This window comes from Electrona antarctica, assembly GCF_951216825.1.
Source record: "Electrona antarctica genome assembly, chromosome: 10".
Lineage (NCBI taxonomy): Eukaryota > Metazoa > Chordata > Actinopteri > Myctophiformes > Myctophidae > Electrona > Electrona antarctica.
The window spans coordinates 17,931,051-17,952,210 of NC_136791.1; the positions used below are offsets into that span (position 1 = coordinate 17,931,051).

Genomic DNA, 21,160 nt, shown 5'->3' on the forward strand with positions numbered 1-21,160 from the left:
ATTACTCATGAATACAGCACGAGGTACAGTGGGACATTAAGGCAAAAAGGATAACACAAAAAGGGGTCCTGTGGACTTCCATTGTGGTCCTATGTATTCAATTGGTTGATGTAATAAGAATCTAAATCTACAAAGTGACTTGCAACTCTTTTCCTACCTCACGATTGTAGTTGAGCATGAGTGTGGCGGGGAGAGAGGATTTGTTTTCCCACTGTGGTTTGGAGGTTTGTAAGAGCATGTTTGTTAGTGTAGCTGCTGTTTAGTCTGCTCTGTGTGTGTGTGTGTGTGTGTGTGTGTGTGTGTGTGTGTGTGTGTGTGTGTGTGTGTGTGTGTGTGTGTGTGTGTGTGTGTGTGTGTGTGTGTGTGTGTGTGTGTGTGTGTGTGTGTGTGTGTGTGTGTGTGTGTGTGCGTGCTCGTCACAAACTGTAGTGTATATTTACCTGCCTGTGTATTTGTGTGTACAGTACGTAGATGTATGTGTGTATCTGTACAGTACAGATGCATGTATAAACCAGTGTGTACTGTATTTAGATTGATATTGTTTGTGTGTGAGAGACCACAGAGAGAGAGACAGACAGACAGACAGACAGACAGACAGACAGACAGACAGACAGACAGACAGACGCCATTTCAGTTTATGAAATATGATCTTTACATCCAATACCTCCTACTCACTAATTCCCCGGGGTCCTCCGCCCACACACACACACACACACACACACACACACACACACACACACACACACACACACACACACACACACACACACACACACACACACCGTCTCTGTGTTCCATCTTTGCTAAAGACGTGCTGTGTTTCATAAAATTCATAAAATTGTAATTCATTCAAATGTCCTTCATCCTTCTGTTCTTCGTCACAGAGGATAGGACTCTCCTGAACCCCAGCATCCATATTCAGGGAGGAACATTAGCCAAAAATAGCAGATCAACAGATCGGGTTGTTTTTGGCGAAGAGATTTGTTGTAGAGGTCCAAGTACACGTTGCAACTCAGGTCCATTTTTACTAAGTATGGAGAGTTTAAGTGGTTAAAGCTGTTTTCAGTCAAATACATCATTTTTGTTCTGCAGCTGTCCTCACTGGATGTTCCAGACAGACTGAGTTGACATGTAGGACTACTTTAGGGACTATATTATGGACCTCATAATCCTTTAAATCCTATGATTGAACTACAATGGTGAATGTTTATAGCAGCTTTACATTCACCCATATACAGTATATATACACACACACACACACACACACACACACACACACACACACACACACACACACACACACACACACACACACACACACACACACACACACACACACACACACACACACACACACACACACACACACACACACACTGATGGCGGAGGAAACTATGACAGGCACCACTGGACCAGCCTGCTCATGGGGGAGCACTTAGGGCAGGGGTGGGCAACTTTAAACATGTAGAGGGCCACTATATGTCCACACTCACACCAGAGGGCCACATTGCATATTACTGTCGTAGCAAAAATAGCCGATCTATATTTGAATTGAAATCTCTACAAAGTCAAACAACACTTAACTTTCTGCGTATAGGGAACATTTTAATTAATCACTGAAACTGTACACATGGAACCAAATGGACCTCTGTGGGTCCATTTGGTTCCATTTGTAGCCTACAGTCTCAGAGTTTAATTAACGGCAACAGTACCGTCGTGAGGACAGCAAAGGAAGCTGCTAGGCCACAGAGCTCAAACTATGTTCTATGTATTGATGCATTTCATTACAACATTAGTACAGCAGAATGTCGGTCACTTGTTTGTTTGATCATGCCAGGGAAACAGCAGGGGTATGTGGTCTTAATCCGCACGCACGCACGCACGCACGCATGCATGCACGCACGCATGCACGCACGCACGCACGCATGCACGCACTGCCACCACAAGTTACAACCACCACCCGCGACTTGAAGAGACTTTGTTTGGTCTGGCAGACAGAAAGAAGGATGGATTACAGTCTCTCTCGCACACACACACACACACACACACACACACACACACACACACACACACACACACAGGGTCGCGGTAAAACAGCTGCAGGGGTGACTGAAAACAATGGAGCCCCAGTGTGTGTGTGTGTGTGTGTGTGTGTGTGTGTGTGTGTGTGTGTGTGTGTGTGTGTGTGTGTGTGTGTGTGTGTGTGTGTGTGTGTGTGTGTGTGTGTGTGTGTGTGTGTGTGTGTGTGTGTGTGTGTGTCCACATGTTGTGTACGTGTGGAATGTGTGCTCATAGACTATATGTGTGTGTGTGTGTGTGTGTGCACGCCCTTGGCATTGGCCCATATCACGGGGAGTTGGGGAGGGGTTATGAGTCAGATGAGGTGTGTTTGGTGTTTTGACTGGGTCACCCTGTTGAACCTATGACTCATTTTGTGTGTGTGCGTGGCACACCCATGTGCAGGTACCCACACATCCTCCCTCTTACCCACCCATAGACACACACACGCAGCATACAGGCACGCACGCACACACGCAGCACGCACGCACGCACGCACGCACGCACGCACGCACGCACGCACGCACGCACGCACGCAGTGTCTCACACACACACACACACACACACACACACACGCACACGCACACGCACACGCACACACACACACATTCCTTGCTGGGTTCAACTGTCACACGCAGTGTCAGAATGTGATTAAATTAGGAGACAGACTCAGATGGTGACTGATTGTTTACATTCTGCACGTGAAATGATGGAAACCGTATGTCAGAGGATAGAAAGAAAGAAAGAAGGAAAGAAGAAGGAAAAAAGGAAAGAAAGAGGAAAGAAAGAAAGAGCCTCTGTCCAAACTAAAGCATAGTGGAAGCATCACATTAATCAGACTATTCTTGAGACCCTGACCTACCAGTAGGTGTCTTGTCGTTATTCTGTGGGTTGTTGATGGTTTTCTGGTCAGTGGCAGTTGGGGCAAACACTCTCGTCTCAAAACATGGTTCACTATTCTGTGCCTTTCGGTTTGCAACTCGGACTCGAACTAGAGCCACGAGAGGCACCATGCAACGAGCAAGTTGTCGTGCCGAAGTGCGGTCAAAACCGTAGCCATGCATCAACCCACAGAATAACGACAAGACTGAGTTTGTCGGGAGTTCAGTTGAGTATCTCAGCTACTTAGACCAGTGGTTCCCAAACCTTTTCATGTCAAGGACCCCCAAATTGACACTAATTAACCTGCGGAATCCCATTTGAAAAGATATGCCATGGACCCCCATAAGAAAAGCTTTTTCACAGCTCTAGCAGAGATTCTCAACCTGTTTCATTTCAAGGACCCCCAGTTTGACATGAATTAGTCTACGGACCCCCATTTAATGGCATTTCTATCTCTGAGACCCCAATTTATATTGTAAAATCAATATTAATTTAACTCTGAGACATTGTACAAATGGAACCAAATGGACCCGTTATCCAAACTATCATTTAGCTGGGGGACCCTCTGTAACTCCCTCAAGGATCCCTGGTGGTCCCCGGACCCCACTTTGAGAACCACTGACTTAGACCATTCAATAGTCTGATGAAACGGGATAATGTCCCATTCAGTGCATTGACAGCATCCGGATGTGGTGCCATTGGAAGCTGTTAAGGGTTCAGTGATTTGCTCAAGGACACTTCAACACTAGTTTCACGAGATAGACTTACCACAATTTTCAAAAGCTTCCGTCATACAGTCTGGAGCAACGGATGCTCTGACAATGATCATACAGTCTGGAGCAACGGATGCTCTGACAATGATCATACAGTCTGGAGCAACGGATGCTCTGACAATGATCATACAGTCTGGAGCAACGGATGCTCTGACAATGATCATACAGTCTGGAGCAACGGATGCTCTGACAATGATCATACAGTCTGGAGCAACGGATGCTCTGACAATGATCAGAGACTCATACAGTCTGGAGCAACGGATGCTCTGACAATGATCAGAGACGAGACATTAAATTGAATGGGAGTGATGTCTCCACTCTGCTTCCATGTAGTCTGTACAGTCACTCTAATTTGTCCTAACATTCATCAACATAATCAAATCATACATTGCTTGCTGCTTATCAGAAATGGACATTATATAATAAATGTAAAGATATTAGATATTTTCAAAATTGGAATTCTCAAATGGTTTGCATATGATTCAGACTTCAGACCTAGTACACATGACATGAGGTTTAGAGGTTGGATTGGGAATGGCCTCTCTGCATATTGTACTCTTTTAAAACAAGGTAATGTGATGAGCTTCCAGGACCTGAAAGACAAATTTAATTTACAGAATCAGGACCTTTTTAGGTACCTACAAATCAGAGACTTTATAAATAGAAGGCTATTAAGAAGAGAGGATGCAACAGGAGTAGAGATCATTAAGATTTTCCAAAATGCGTATGCAGGCTCTACTTATCAAAAGATAGTTTCAAATGTATATGTAGTGCTTCAAAACATGAAAGGAGATAATACTCTGAATATTAAAGCAAGATGGGAAGCAGAGGGCAACCTTACTATATCAGCAGAAGAATGGGAAAGAATATGTAAACATCAGTGGAAAATGAGTAGTTCCCCCACATGGAGAGAATTCAGCTGGAAAAATGTGAGTCGTTTCTTTTGCACTCCAGCCCAGAAAAGACATTACACGTATCAGTCGGACTGTTGGAGACTCTGTGGGGAGACATTGGCAAATCATTTTCATGTGTTCTGGAGTTGCCCTTCTGTGGTTCCATTTTGGAGAAGTGTCCACAGTGTCCTGGAAGCAGTTTTTGGTGTTGACATTCCCTTTGATTTTAAAACCATGTATCTTGCAGATCTGGAGGGACTTCAATTTGTAAAGCAGGATCAGTATCTATTGAGGGTATTGCTGGTGGCATCCAAAAAAGCCTTAACAAAAAAGTGGCTTACAAATGTAATACCAACTATAAATGAATGGATTGATTTAATCTATAGTATATTTATTATGGAGAGAATTACATTCAGCTTCAGAGGTCAAGTTGAAGTCTTCACAGATAACTGGTTTAGATGGATTGCTCATGTTTCTACCATAAGACCTGATTTTGTATAGTTTCAGTTAAACCTGTTTAACCTGTATGTGCACCTGTTTGAGGTACTTATGTATTATGAATGATCATCGATAGAGAAGAGAGGCAGATATCTCCCCTTGTGTGTATTGTACGTATATTGTCTTGTTTTGTTTTCGGTTGTATGTATTGTCAATTGTCAGTCGTTTCGTTTTCATGTATGTTTGATTAAAATTCAATAAAACGTAAATAAAAAAATAAAAAAAGATATTAGATATTTTAAAATATACTTTCGTGAACAGAAATGACAGCTTCTGTTCTCGGCTTTCTGGATGTGTAGTATAGCATAATTTTGGAGATTGTGGAATAGTTGTCAGTCTACGCAAGACTACTTCGACACTAACCCAGGGGGGTTAGACGCGGTTGGAACTGGGAACCTTCTGATTAGCTATCATCAACCACCCTAATGAACCACTGCTTTGAAAACCTTCGGAATGTTTTACTGAATAACTGTCTTATTTCCCAGAACATAATGAACATCAAGGTCAGAGTCCAGTACAGACCAGTACACGCGTGTGCGTAAATGTGTGCGTGTGCGTGAGTGTGCGTGCGTGTGTGATGGGTGACAGCACCCAGGAGTGGACAAAAGCCTGTGGGAGACATAAAACATGTTGAGAGTTGAAACAAGACGTGAGGAGGACAGCGACTGACAAATGGTGTTAGATTAAGACCGCTTCCAACACACACACATACACGCCAACACACATACACGCCAACACACACACACACACACACACACACACACACACACACACACACACACACACACACACACACACACACACACACACACACACACACACACACACACACACACACACACACAGGCTCAATTACAGTATGTGTCATATGAAGATGAAACAATGAGATGGATGGTAGAAATGACTCCCAGTCGACTATGAATCAGATTAGATGACGGCAGACAGACCAAAGCAGTCAAACACAACATCCTGCCAGAACATTGTATATTGTGTCTCTGGCACCCAACTAAACACTTTCCTTACTGGGTAATTTCCCTGCTGGTCACTTCACTACCATCGTCGCAGGTCTTATTAGTTCATTCTAGCTAGATTTTTAAGTGGTTGTGTCAAACGTTTCAGAGGGGATCGAGGGGGGAGTGACACAGATCTGCAGATTCTAACGAGTATGCCTTTGAAGTTCAACGGGATCAATTAAGAGCTCCTGCAAGTACGTATTTGGCCATGGAACCCCATCTCAAAATATTTACCCCCAGAAAGAAACAGCTCAGTGGCCTCCCTGAGACTGGGAGGTCTGGGTTCAATCCCCGGCCGGGTCATACCAAAGACTCTAAAAATGGGACCCAGTGCCACCCTGCTTGACACCCAGGGGGTGTACTTGTACATCAAGCTGCCTCACGCTACAGAAACAGGAGATAGGCTCCTGCCCTATGGGCCTCATGGCTCGGCAAGGCTACTCTACTTACCCCCAGAAGCAAAGATTTGAGTTAAAAATGTTCGCTTAAAATAAATGCACATATGATATATTCAAAGATTTGCACACATTTTTGCGAATTTTCAAAAATAGCAGATTACAAGCTTTTTGAATAGCCAAAGTTTAAAATAATGGAACTTATTAGTGGTTAGAAGCTAGTGACACAGATGCGTTCCGGTGTGGGAACTGGCCAAGAGGCAGAAATAAAATTACACATCAGTGCTACCACAATACATGACATTACAGAATACAGACAAAAGGTGAGACAAAGAGGTGTTCTTAGCTACAGTGGAGTCAGTGTTGCTGTGCGGGGCTGAGACATGGACGCTATAACAGTACGGCAGGTGAAAAGGCCCTGCATGGCGTCTGCACAAGAATGCTACAAATGGCACTCAGTGTCACACTTTGGGCAGACCACACCAGAAAAGAGCAGCGTCACTCCCACCTCAAGCCCACTCCTTCCGTTTCCCTATAAATACGCACCGTCCTACTGTAAGCCTCTCCCTTCCGTTTGGCTCTCACATTCTGCATCCCTCCCTCGCGCCCGCCCTGCTCCTCTTCCTGTTTCCACTTTTTCCTCTCTGTTCGTCACGCCCGGGTCGGTGCTACGGCAGACACCCTACGCCAGGAGTTGACCCAGAGACCACCATCCCGATTCCCCACTAAGAGCAACCTGGGGACAACCACACTTGCACACATTATCTAGTTATAAAAGCATTGTATTACCAGTAATAAAGAGCAGGGATATCATTTGGATACAGCTTCATTTGAATGTATCAATTATTTATAAAATGTTTTTTTTCCCTGGACCTAACATGACACCGCAAGTCTCAAACTATTATTTATTATTCACATGCAAACAAGAGTAGTAAATACAAGTACTTTTATTCTGAATGCATGGTCAGAAACCACATGAACATGGAGGATTGACACAGTGGTTGTTTGGGGTGGTTTTACTGCAATACAACACACAACTGAGTGGTTCTTTAGAGGTTCTCTATGTTCCATATACCACCATTTAGGCCATATAGGCCCCCTCCTTTTTTTCTTCTGCACAAAATATCTTCGTTGAAAATAGCCAATTCATCAAGTTCACAAGGCATCACATTGCACCGCGTTGTGGTGGGTGTATATTAGTATGTATGGCACCAAAAGAGGTTCCCATGCGTTTAGGAGCCAAAGAACCACTCCATTACTATTTGTTGGTCCCACGCACACTACAGTCAGTCGTTTTATTCGTTTGGTTTGTCGTCATAAATCGGTTATGTAAATGCATCTTGACTGATTGTGTGGTTCTTTCTAGTCAAATGGATCATGCAGCGTCAATCCATGTCATTGTCTGTTCACATACACAATGCTATAGCTTAAAATCTGTCTGGTGTTGATAAAATTCACAAACTTGCCTGAATAATTGCACAGACTTTGGCCAAGCATAATGGTACGGTTCAAGGACGTTTGAATTTTGTTCGTGAATCTTTTCTCCAGGGACGGTTTCGGCTAGACTTTTCAAATCAATCCTGAATCCACGCTTTAAAATGAGAAATGAAGTTCATTCAGTGCACTCCTTGGCTTAGCTGGTTGGTTCTCAAACCTTTTGTACACTCTCTGGGTTACAACACATGTAAGGGTCCAGTTGGACTGCAGTCTGGAAGCCTGAGGGTCACTGAACCCCACTTTGAGAACCACTGGCTTAACTTTTCCAATCCCTTCGACAAAAATAACCACGGTCACACAACTGTTTTTCGAGAACGTATCCCTGTGTATAGGGATGCTGGGGTTTAAGTGGTTAAAACCTACGTTTTAGTTGGCAGGGCTCTGTACTACGTCTGCTAGTATTACCCTAGTCTAGACCAAAACCTCTTCGCCTGTACTAGGTCTGCTAGTATTACCCTAGTCTAGACCAAAACCTCTTCGCCTATACTAGGTCTGCTAGTATTACCCTAGTCTAGACCAAAACCTCTTCGCCTGTACTAGGTCTGCTAGTATTACCCTAGTCTAGAACAAAACCTCTTCGCCTGTACTAGGTCTGCTAGTATTACCCTATAGTCTAGACCAAAACCTCTTTGCCTGTACTAGGTCTGCTAGTATTACCCTATAGTCTAGACCAAAACCTCTTTGCCTGTACTAGGTCTGCTAGTATTACCCTAGTCTAGACCAAAACCTCTTCGCCTGTACTAGGTCTGCTAGTATTACCCTAGTCTAGACCAAAACCTCTTCGCCTGTACTAGGTCTGCTAGTATTACCCTAGTCTAGACCAAAACCTCTTCGCCTGTACTAGGTCTGCTAGTATTACCCTAGTCTAGACCAAAACCTCTTCGCCTGTACTACGTCTGCTAGTATTACCCTAGTCTAGACCAAAACCTCTTCGCCTAAAATAGCAGATCTAATAGTAGATCTGCTATTTTCCCTGGATGTACGGCCTGGAAGTATAGGGACGCTGGGGTTCATGAGGTTAAAGAACTGCTTCTGCAACGACGGAACACACACTGTGTGTTTGTGTGCCACAGTTTCTGTTTCCGTGCGTGGTTATTGTTATCCGTGTTCTTGGTCGTCAGCGGACGCCACACATTTGTCTCCTTAACGTCTGACCTTTGGTAGGAAGGATGACAAAATGAAATCAAGCAATCCCGCAGAAAACACATGGCCGAGAAATCAGAAGGAAGTGTGTGTGTGTGTGTGTGTGCGTGTGCGTGTGCACGTGCGTGCGTGCGTGCGTGCGTGCGTGCGTGCGCAGTCTGCGCACACATTATGTTGAGGACATTTCAACCCAATTAGCTCAACTTCCAGTGCCACTAAACAAAGACATATCCCTAGTATCAGCCATATGACTCACTTTGTGTGTGTGTGTGTTTGTGTGTTCTCCAGGAACTGGTGTGCGTTTGTGCAGAAGCGTGTAGTGACCATGGCGGTGGCGTGTGGCACAGAGAAGTACACCATCAAGTCCCAGAGTCCCTGTCCCAACGGAACCCCAGACTGTCAGCTGGTGATGTGAGTATGCTGCTGCAGACCAGTGCTTCTCACAGCTTTTCATGTCAAGTAGTCAGAGGATATTAATACAATCGGGGATTACATTTCTTATTTTCGTATTTTCTTCACCAATGTGTTTGTAAAGGTGTGTACTAACATATCCCACATTCTATTTCTATTCCATCTAAAAAATATGTTCTGCCAAGGACCGCCATGAAAAATGATTGATGTTTGATAGAAAAATCTAAATGATTCAAAATATTCCAATCATTTTAGATATTTTTTGAGTAGCCAATGTTTCCAGCTTTATTTTGATCCGCCCCTCTCTGCCAAGAAAATGGAGCGTTCTTTCAGGCTGTGATGACCGGCAGAGTCTACGGCAGGAGACTTGCAGAGTCTCCTTTAACACATTTTGCTGGGGACCCCCTGGCTCCCCTCCAAGGACCCCTGGGGGGTCCACGGTCCCCACACACACTCCCCAAAATCATTTTAACCATAAACCAACTATTTCTCTTTTTTTTTTTTATAAAGTATATTTATTGGTTTTAACAAATTTAAGGACAACAAACAGACATTACACAACAAGAACATAATAACAAACAACAAAAGAAAAGAAAAGAAAAGAAAAGAAAAACAGCTCAGGCACAACACTATTATAAATAAAAATGTACAAAGACATTGCAAGAACAATGAACCATAATGACAATAAGTGGCTTTTGAGTTTTGATAGACTCCCATATTAAAAAGGCAGACAATACAGTTATCATAGGCACCAAAGCATTACAATAAGAGCAGACCCATGCATACTCCACTCAAAGGTGGCAAACGCCCCCCTCCAGGCGGCAGGGCCACCGCCCCAAGAAGCGGCCCCGATGCAACGCATCGAGACCCCTGCCCGGGCGACCACCCCCCCCATACCCAAAGGGCAGACAAGCCCCCACCCCAAAGCAGAGCACCCACTAGGGAAGAATGCTGGCATATAAGATATCTAAGGTTGGCACGGAAAACCTCTAAGTACTGTGGCAGACAATGTTGGTCCAATATGATCTAAATAAGGGTCCCAAATTTTGTAGAAAGTGTCCAATTTAGAATGCAACATGCATGTAATGTATTCACAAGGAATACAGTCCATTATAATGTTATGCCATGATTTCTTTGACGGAGCAACATCCTTGATCCAAAACAAAAGAATATTTTTCCTTGCAGCAAACGTTAATAAGTTGACATCAATAACATGATCATCTGGGAGACCAAGTAAAAGACACAACGGTTTTAAATCGATTGGGACACCAAAAATAACAGAGAGTTCTGATACAATGTCATACCAATAGTTCTGAAGCTTCACACAGGACCAAAGACAGTGAACATAATTACCAATCTCTGTCTTGCATTTAAAGCAAAATGGGGACGAACTGACATCAATTTTATTCTTGAGACCAGGAGTTATATGTATACGATGTAATATTCTGAACTGGATGGATTTAGTTCGGTTACAAACTGAAATCTGTTTTGCATAGGTCCACATATCTGCCCAGTCCTCATCATGAATAGAGACGTCCAGGTCTTTTTCCCAGGACTGCTTAGTAATCTGAGAGGATATAGATAACTATTTCTCTTTTTAGCACCAAGAAAATGTCACAATGTACTTTTTCAAAATTTCTACTATACTTGTGGGGGACATTTCCCCCCACAAGTAACTGTAACTCTGTCAGGCACCAGAAAGGATTGGACTCAAAAGCAGGCAGCAAATACCTTTAACAGGTGTTATTAAAGTCAAGGGAAAAGGCAGAGGCGTCGTTGGTAGGGATAGCGTGGGTCAGGGTTCCGGGAAGGCTGTCCGTGGGGCGTCGGTTCCGATAGGGATTAGGCAAGCCGTAAATCAGAGTTCGGTCCGCAAGTGACCAGATCCGATCTGTGCATTCAGACTGATTTTAACAACTCAACGCAAAGCCGCCCTGCATCGACATATCTGCTTTGGTTACCGTGGTAACCGAGTTGTTTTTTCCCGGTTTGCAATGCCGTCAGCCCGTTGATCAATATCACTCACACACACACACACAAGTCATTAGGCCTACTGTATTTTTTTGGACCCACATTAATGAATGAAATAAAAAAAGAACACCCCCCGCAGTAGGCCTACAATTGCACAAATGAACCTCCGCTGCGTGGATCTCAGCTGATTTCCTTCCACAGTGGCGAGGCGCACAAAGTGATGCCTTTCATCATAACATTTAAATATTAAAACGGCGGAAGTAAACACATATGTTTAGCTGTACATTAGCTATCCAACTTCATTTAACTTTGCCATTGTTTAATATGTTGATAAGAGCATGGGATTGTCTGTGAGGGAAGGTTTTTGAAACATCAGGTTTCATGGATCATGTGCGCTGCGGCTGCTGCGGCCTCGTTATTAAACACTACGTAATTAATGTTCACTGCATTAACATCAAGTTCCATATGGTGTCCACCATGTCCACGTAATGTTACAGTAGGCTACCTGGCTACAGGCTTATTTGGTCACAAACATGTTTAGTTTTAGGCTTGTAGCCTATATTCTATAACCTGACTCCGCCAGATGGGGCAGCAGAGAGTACACTGGGCTCCCCCTCGCGCGCCGTGCATCATTGATTATGTTGTCCAAAAGAACAGATCTGCAAGCTATCAACACGCCACGAAACGGCGTGTCGACAGCTTGTATGTCTGTTTTTGGGGGGGTACGGGGTAGCCGACCCGACGCACGTTACGCATTGGAACAAGCCATGGGTTTGGAGGCTGATTGATGTAAACCGTAAACTTACAGTATTAGATATTTAATAGCATATTTAAAGTTGTCACTTGTCTTTTTGGCATTGGGACTACGAGCTCTCCTTTCTATTTTAACCAACAACAATCTCACATTGCAGATAGGACCGCGTGTAGCTGTTCTCTACTTCTCTACCATTCCGTGAGAAATATCCTAATAAACGGCCTTGTTTCTGTAGCCTACATTTTGAGAAGTTTAGAATATTGTACGGAGGCATCCTCTCCAGTGATACGACAGGAGGAGCGTCATTTCACATCCTACCCGGTTTGCATTTAACCGCCTCCCCCCCTTCGGAATTCCAATAACTTCTTCATATCGCTTCAAATAAGAACTGTGTTCCAAAAATAAACAAATGATCACAGCGGTTTGACTCACATGGATATAAATAATCAACTGACTGAGAGAAAACGCGAATGTTACTGCCGCCGAATTATTAACATTTTCGCTAGAAATAGACTTTATCAAATATGAGTGACTGACTGTTGTAACGATACAGACACACCTCCCCGACAATATTCTTTGACAGTTTATTTATTTTTGAACCACAATGCTTATATGAGACTATTAAAAATGAAACTTCTGTGACCCTGGACTAGGGGATGAGCAAGCGACGTCAGGACTTTGGTACACTACGGCTCCGCAGTAGTGCTGACATAATGAAGAGACATTATTCCTATAAAACAAACGTGTGTTGCACTATTGTTTTCCTCTCTTTTCTGTCCTGTCACTTGTTTTCTTTTGCTCTCGTTTGGTTGTTTTTCTCTGTCTCTTGTTTAATACTTAAATTAAAATACTACTCACGCTCTGTAATGAAGTCACGTCAGTAGCGCTCGGGTCGCACTGCGGGTGACGTTTGGACAGTTTGATATGTGACTCAGGTCACTTCATGTGGTCGTTGCATTCAGACTGAGCCAGATCAACTCAGATCGGATATAAATCGTGGTTTCAAATCGGATTTGAAACCACCTCTGGATGTGACTCAAGTCACATTTGAAAAAATCGGATTCCATGTGACCTGTCTGCATTTAGACTCTTTTAAGCAAATCGGATTTATATCTTGAAGTGACACAGATCTGATTCAGGCTAGATGTGGCTGCCAGTGTAAAGCAGGCCTCTGAGTAACCTTGGCTACTCAGCGTAGAACCTGGTGCAGGTGCGCTCACACTGGTGTGGGTGTGACAAACTCATACGTACACACGCTTTGGTATTATTGAAAGTCTATATAAAGAAAGATTTGTAGCTAATTATTTGTGTGTGTGTGTGTGTGCGTGTGCGTGTGCGTGTGCGTGTGCGTGTGCGTGTGTGCGTGTGTGCGCGTGCGTGCGTGCGTGCGTGCGTGCGTGCGTGCGTGCGTGTGTGTGTGTGTGCGTGCAGGTACAAGCTGTCCACTCGTCCGGTGTATCGTCAGAAGCAGAACATCTTCACGGCTCTGCTGTGGAGGTGCTGTCCTGGACACGGAGGGGACAACTGTGAGGAGACAGGTACTGGAAGTCCCCAACTCCCCATGTACAGTAACCACAGTCTATAGGATGATGACCCCATGCACCGTACAGTAACCACAGTCTATAGGATGATGACCCCATACACCGTACAGTAACCACACTATGATGATCCCATACACCGTACAGTAACCACAGTCTATAGGATGATGACCCCATACACCGTACAGTAACCACAGTCTATATGATGATGACCCCATACACCGTACAGTAACCACAATCTATAGGATGATGACCCCATACACCGTACAGTAACCACAGTCTATAGGATGATGACCCCATACACCGTACAGTAACCACAATCTATAGGATGATGACCCCATGCACCGTACAGTAACCACACTATGATGACCCCATACACCGTACAGTAACCACACTATGATGACCCCATACACCGTACAGTAACCACAGTCTATATGATGATGACCCCATACACCGTACAGTAACCACACTATGATGACCCCATACACCGTACAGTAACCACAGTCTATAGGATGATGACCCCATACACCGTACAGTAACCACAATCTATAGGATGATGACCCCATACACCGTACAGTAACCACACTATGATGACCCCATGCACCGTACAGTAACCACACTATGATGACCCCATACACCGTACAGTAACCACAGTCTATAGGATGATGACCCCATGCACCGTACAGTAACCACACTATGATGACCCCATACACCGTACAGTAACCACAGTCTATAGGATGATGACCCCATACACCGTACAGTAACCACAATCTATAGGATGATGACCCCATACACCGTACAGTAACCACACTATGATGACCCCATGCACCGTACAGTAACCACACTATGATGACCCCATACACCGTACAGTAACCACACTATGATGACCCCATGCACCGTACAGTAACCACACTATGATGACCCCATGCACCGTACAGTAACCACACTATGATGACCCCATACACCGTACAGTAACCACAGTCTATAGGATGATGACCCCATGCACCGTACAGTAACCACACTATGATGACCCCATACACCGTACAGTAACCACAGTCTATATGATGACCCCATACACCGTACAGTAACCACACTATGATGACCCCATACACCGTACAGTAACCACACTATGATGACCCCATGCACCGTACAGTAACCACACTATGATGACCCCATGCACCGTACAGTAACCACACTATGATGACCCCATACACCGTACAGTAACCACAGTCTATAGGATGATGACCCCATGCACCGTACAGTAACCACACTATGATGACCCCATACACCGTACAGTAACCACAGTCTATAGGATGATGACCCCATGCACCGTACAGTAACCACACTATGATGACCCCATACACCGTACAGTAACCACAGTCTATATGATGACCCCATACACCGTACAGTAACCACACTATGATGACCCCATACACCGTACAGTAACCACAGTCTATATGATGACCCCATACACCGTACAGTAACCACACTATGATGACCCCATACACCGTACAGTAACCACACTATGATGACCCCATACACCGTACAGTAACCACACTATGATGACCCCATACACCGTACAGTAACCACACTATGATGACCCCATACACCATACAGTAACCACACTATGATGACCCCATACACCGTACAGTAACCACAGTCTATATGATGATGAACCCATACACCGTACAGTAACCACACTATGATGACCCCATACACCATACAGTAACCACACTATGATGACCCCATACACCGTACAGTAACCACACTATGATGACCCCATACACCGTACAGTAACCACACTATGATGACCCCATGCACCGTACAGTAACCACAGTCTATTGGATGATGACCCCATACACCGTACAGTAACCACACTATGATGACCCCATACACCGTACAGTAACCACACTATGATGACCCCATACACCGTACAGTAACCACAGTCTATAGGATGATGACCCCATACACCGTACAGTAACCACAGTCTATAGGATGATGACCCCATACACCGTACAGTAACCACACTATGATGACCCCATACACCGTACAGTAACCACACTATGATGACCCCATACACCGTACAGTAACCACACTATGATGACCCCATGCACCGTACAGTAACCACACTATGATGACCCCATACACCGTACAGTAACCACACTATGATGACCCCATACACCGTACAGTAACCACACTATGATGACCCCATGCACCGTACAGTAACCACAGTCTATATGATGACCCCATACACCGTACAGTAACCACACTATGATGACCCCATACACCGTACAGTAACCACAGTCTATATGATGACCCCATACACCGTACAGTAACCACACTATGATGACCCCATACACCATACAGTAACCACACTATGATGACCCCATACACCGTACAGTAACCACACTATGATGACCCCATACACCGTACAGTAACCACAGTCTATATGATGATGAACCCATACACCATACAGTAACCACACTATGATGACCCCATACACCGTACAGTAACCACACTATGATGACCCCATACACCGTACAGTAACCACACTATGATGACCCCATGCACCGTACAGTAACCACAGTCTATTGGATGATGACCCCATACACCGTACAGTAACCACAGTCTATAGGATGATGACCCCATACACCGTACAGTAACCACACTATGATGACCCCATGCACCGTACAGTAACCACAGTCTATAGGATGATGACCCCATACACCGTACAGTAACCACAGTCTATAGGATGATGACCCCATACACCGTACAGTAACCACACTATGATGACCCCATACACCGTACAGTAACCACACTATGATGACCCCATACACCGTACAGTAACCACAGTCTATTGGATGATGACCCCATGCACCGTACAGTAACCACACTATGATGACCCCAAACACCGTACAGTAACCACACTATGATGACCCCATACACCGTACAGTAACCACACTATGATGACCCCATGCACCGTACAGTAACCACACTATGATGACCCCATACACCGTACAGTAACCACACTATGATGACCCCATACACCGTACAGTAACCACAGTCTATTGGATGATGACCCCATGCACCGTACAGTAACCACACTATGATGACCCCAAACACCGTACAGTAACCACACTATGATGACCCCATGCACCGTACAGTAACCACACTATGATGACCCCAAACACCGTACAGTAACCACACTATGATGACCCCATACACCGTACAGTAACCACACTATGATGACCCCATGCACCGTACAGTAACCACACTATGATGACCCCATGCACCGTACAGTAACCACACTATGATGACCCCATACACCGTACAGTAACCACACTATGATGACCCCATGCACCGTACAGTAACCACACTATGATGACCCCATACACCGTACAGTAACCACACTATGATGACCCCATGCACCGTACAGTAACCACACTATGATGACCCCATACACCGTACAGTAACCACACTATGATGACCCCATACACCGTACAGTAACCACACTATGATGACCCTATACACCGTACAGTAACCACACTATGATGACCCCATACACCGTACAGTAACCACAGTCTATTGGATGATGACCCCATGCACCGTACAGTAACCACACTATGATGACCCCAAACACCGTACAGTAACCACACTATGATGACCCCATACACCGTACAGTAACCACACTATGATGACCCCATACACCATACAGTAACCACACTATGATGACCCCATGCACCGTACAGTAACCACACTATGATGACCCCATACACCGTACAGTAACCACAGTCTATTGGATGATGACCCCATACACCGTACAGTAACCACACTATGATGACCCCATACACCGTACAGTAACCACACTATGATGACCCCATACACCGTACAGTAACCACACTATGATGACCCCATGCACCGTACAGTAACCACAGTCTATAGGATGATGACCCCATACACCGTACAGTAACCACACTATGATGACCCCATACACCGTACAGTAACCACACTATGATGACCCCATACACCGTACAGTAACCACACTATGATGACCCCATGCACCGTACAGTAACCACAGTCTATTGGATGATGACCCCATGCACCGTACAGTAACCACACTATGATGACCCCATACACCATACAGTAACCACACTATGATGACCCCATACACCGTACAGTAACCACACTATGATGACCCCATACACCATACAGTAACCACACTATGATGACCCCATACACCGTACAGTAACCACACTATGATGACCCCATACACCGTACAGTAACCACACTATGATGACCCCATACACCGTACAGTAACCACACTATGATGACCCCATACACCGTACAGTAACCACACTATGATGACCCCATACACCGTACAGTAACCACACTATGATGACCCCATACACCGTACAGTAACCACACTATGATGACCCCATACACCGTACAGTAACCACACTATGATGACCCCATACACCGTACAGTAACCACACTATGATGACCCCATACACCAGGGTTCCCCAATAGGCGGCCCGCGGGCCATTTGCGGCCCGCGGAGCGCCCCCTTGCGGCCCGCGAAAATTCCCCAATTAAAATTAATTGGGGAACCCTGCCATACACCGTACAGTAACCACAGCCTCACAGCAGTGTTGATTTCGTCGCCTAATGCTACGATGAAAAATGTCCGTCGGCTACCTTTTTTCATTGATGAAAACGAAATAAAAAAATAAGCTATGATGACTAAAACTAAGACTAAATGTGCCGACAATTTCATCAACAAATGAAAATAAAATAGACTAAAATGTTAGGGAGGGACTAGTGGAGAAGAGATCCAGTGTGGTTTGCACGCAGCAGGTGTCACGCTCCGAAAATAGGCAATCAAGGTCACAACACGTAGCGCTGCGACACGTTGTGAGCTTGTAGATCTGCTATTTTTGGCATGCAGCCAATTACATAAATATTTTTTTCTTTATTTTTTTTAATTTTTTTTATCAGTTTAAAAAAAGGTTCCCTAGGTCGTTATTCATAAACATACGTATGTAATGCATAAATACCCCCCATTACATCACATTTCACATTCCGTGCTTAGCCAATAAACACATAATAACAACAATAAGCCTATGCGTTCACCATTCCCCAGTTCAAGTATTGCTCATCTCTGGGACTACTGTCAGGGTCTTTACATGGTCCACAAAGGGCATCCATGTTTGCTGCAGGTTCTCATAGAACCATTAAATGAAAATCTAATCTTTTCAAGCTTAAGATAGAATAGTATGTCCTTTATCCATCCGTTATGTGTAGGTGGAGAAACTTGTTTCCATTTAAGGAGTATGAGATGTCTTGCAAAAAGAGAGGTAAAGGAGATTATTAAGTGTGGAGGAATGTTAGTCCCTGGGAGAACACCAAATAGGGCCGTTAGCAGGTTGGATGGGATGGATACACCTGATATGTCAGAATAGGATTTGAATACGTCGGTCCAGAAAGCCACTAACCAGGGGCATGACCAAAACATGTGAGACGGATCAGCAGCGGGTTGTCTGCATCGGTTACGTGCATCAGTAATATCTGGAAATATCTTCTTCTTTTTTTTTATACATTTTAGAGTATGACATCATATGCAAGTTTCACAGAAAGAAAATACAACTCTTTGTTTTTATATTTTCTCCCACAACTCCTTTCCCAATCCTCCCCACCCACCCACGATCTTTCCCCACGAGGCCAGACATACAAACAACATAAATTATATACAGGTATAAAACCAATAAATTGAGTACATAACTAAGATCTGGAAATATCTTTGCTATAGTCTAGCATTAGTGTGTAGTGAACACAATGAATAATCTTACATTGTATAAGGCTATGTCTAGCACAGATTAGAGAACTGTGGACTATAGTCTCAGAGCAGTCTCCCATGTCACGTCAGGCACTTCCAACTCCAAGTCCTGCTCCCATGCTGTCTTAAGACGGAGTTTCTGGATTTATTGAATTAAGTGTGTTGTATAGTGTTGGAATCAAGCCCCTTGTATTGGGGTCCAGAGAAAGTATAGAGTCCACTGCAGAATGATTTGGTTTGGTTTGGAAAGTTTGGAAATTGTCTGTCTAATGTGAAAGTAGCAAAGTAGATGGGGCAAACGGAATTTCTCGGTCAAGTATGAGAATGGTGCCATAATCCTGTTATTGTATTGTACTGATCCCCTTGTCAAACCAGTTTAGGTTTGACAAGGGGATCTGTACAGTTACAGTAACAGGATTATGCCACCTTTATGGCGGGATTATGGCCTTTTAGGGCAAGGTCGCTTCTCGCCCTCAGGGCGTCTTACTGGTATAAATCATTTTAGATGACAGACTAAAACTAAATGGAATTTTATTCAAAAGTCTATGACAAAATAAAACATAAAAAAGTCCTTTCAAAATCAACACTGGACCCTATGCAGTACAGTCACCACAGCCTCACAGGTTCAATCCAATAGAAAGCGCAGGCTTTCTATTCCTGAGAAGTGGTAATACGATAATGGAAGCCATCGTTCTCACGATGAATATATATATTTTTAAATGTTGTTGAGAAAGAAATCTGCCTATGGTGTCACTGGTGGACACTGGTGGGCTGGACTGCCCACAACCCTCCTATGAGACACAGACTGAGCAGAAAACAATTGTGGAATTTTATCATGAACATTAGTGAGGAGTGAGGACCAATTATATGAAGATAAGTTGACAAGTGGTGAAGCGGTCCTTTAACATTTTGTACATTTTTGTGCATAATTCTTTTAAAATAAGGTCCAGATTTTTCCTTCTGAAGAACCTAGCTGGGGGACAGAAGCATGTCGCATGTGATTGTCTCTGTTTTTACTAAAGGGACATAATTTATAGCCTGTTTCCTGTGAGAAACAATAAAACACTCCCTGGTTGGCTGGTTGTGTGTGTGTGTGTGTGTGTGTGTGTGTGTGTGTGTGTGTGTGTGTGTGTGTGTGTGTGTGTGTGTGTGTGTGTGTGTGTGTGTGTGTGTGTGTGTGTGTGTGTGTGTGTGTGTGTGTGTGTGTGTGTGTGTGTGTGTGTGTGTGTGTGCGTGTGCATGCTCATACATGTGCTGGGAAAGTGAACTGTTTACCGAATACAAGGAGGAACTACTAAAAGTGGCATCCTCTCTCCCCTCCTCCTCTCTTCCTTTCGTCCCCTTCTCCTTTCTCCTCCTCCTCCTCCTCCCTTCTTCGGCCACTCTTTCTTTCTTTCTTTCTTTCTTTCTTTCTTTTGTCTGTTAACTTGAAACTATTGCTCCATCATTCATTCCCCTGTCTTTGCATCCGATATCCGGTATATTTCATACTCTCTCGTTT

At 44.3% G+C, this 21,160-nt stretch overlaps 1 protein-coding gene across 1 annotated transcript in view; it reads left to right on the forward strand.

The window, feature by feature from the left end:
* The window catches only part of mmrn2a (multimerin 2a), an 82,721-nt gene that overhangs the window by 13,373 nt on the left and 48,188 nt on the right, over nt 1-21,160 (forward strand). Inside the window, exons 2-3 of the mRNA XM_079511842.1 lie at nt 9,441-9,563; nt 13,720-13,826. Of these exons, the coding sequence (XP_079367968.1) occupies nt 9,441-9,563; nt 13,720-13,826 (230 nt within the window). The remainder of the gene's footprint in view (nt 1-9,440; nt 9,564-13,719; nt 13,827-21,160) is intronic.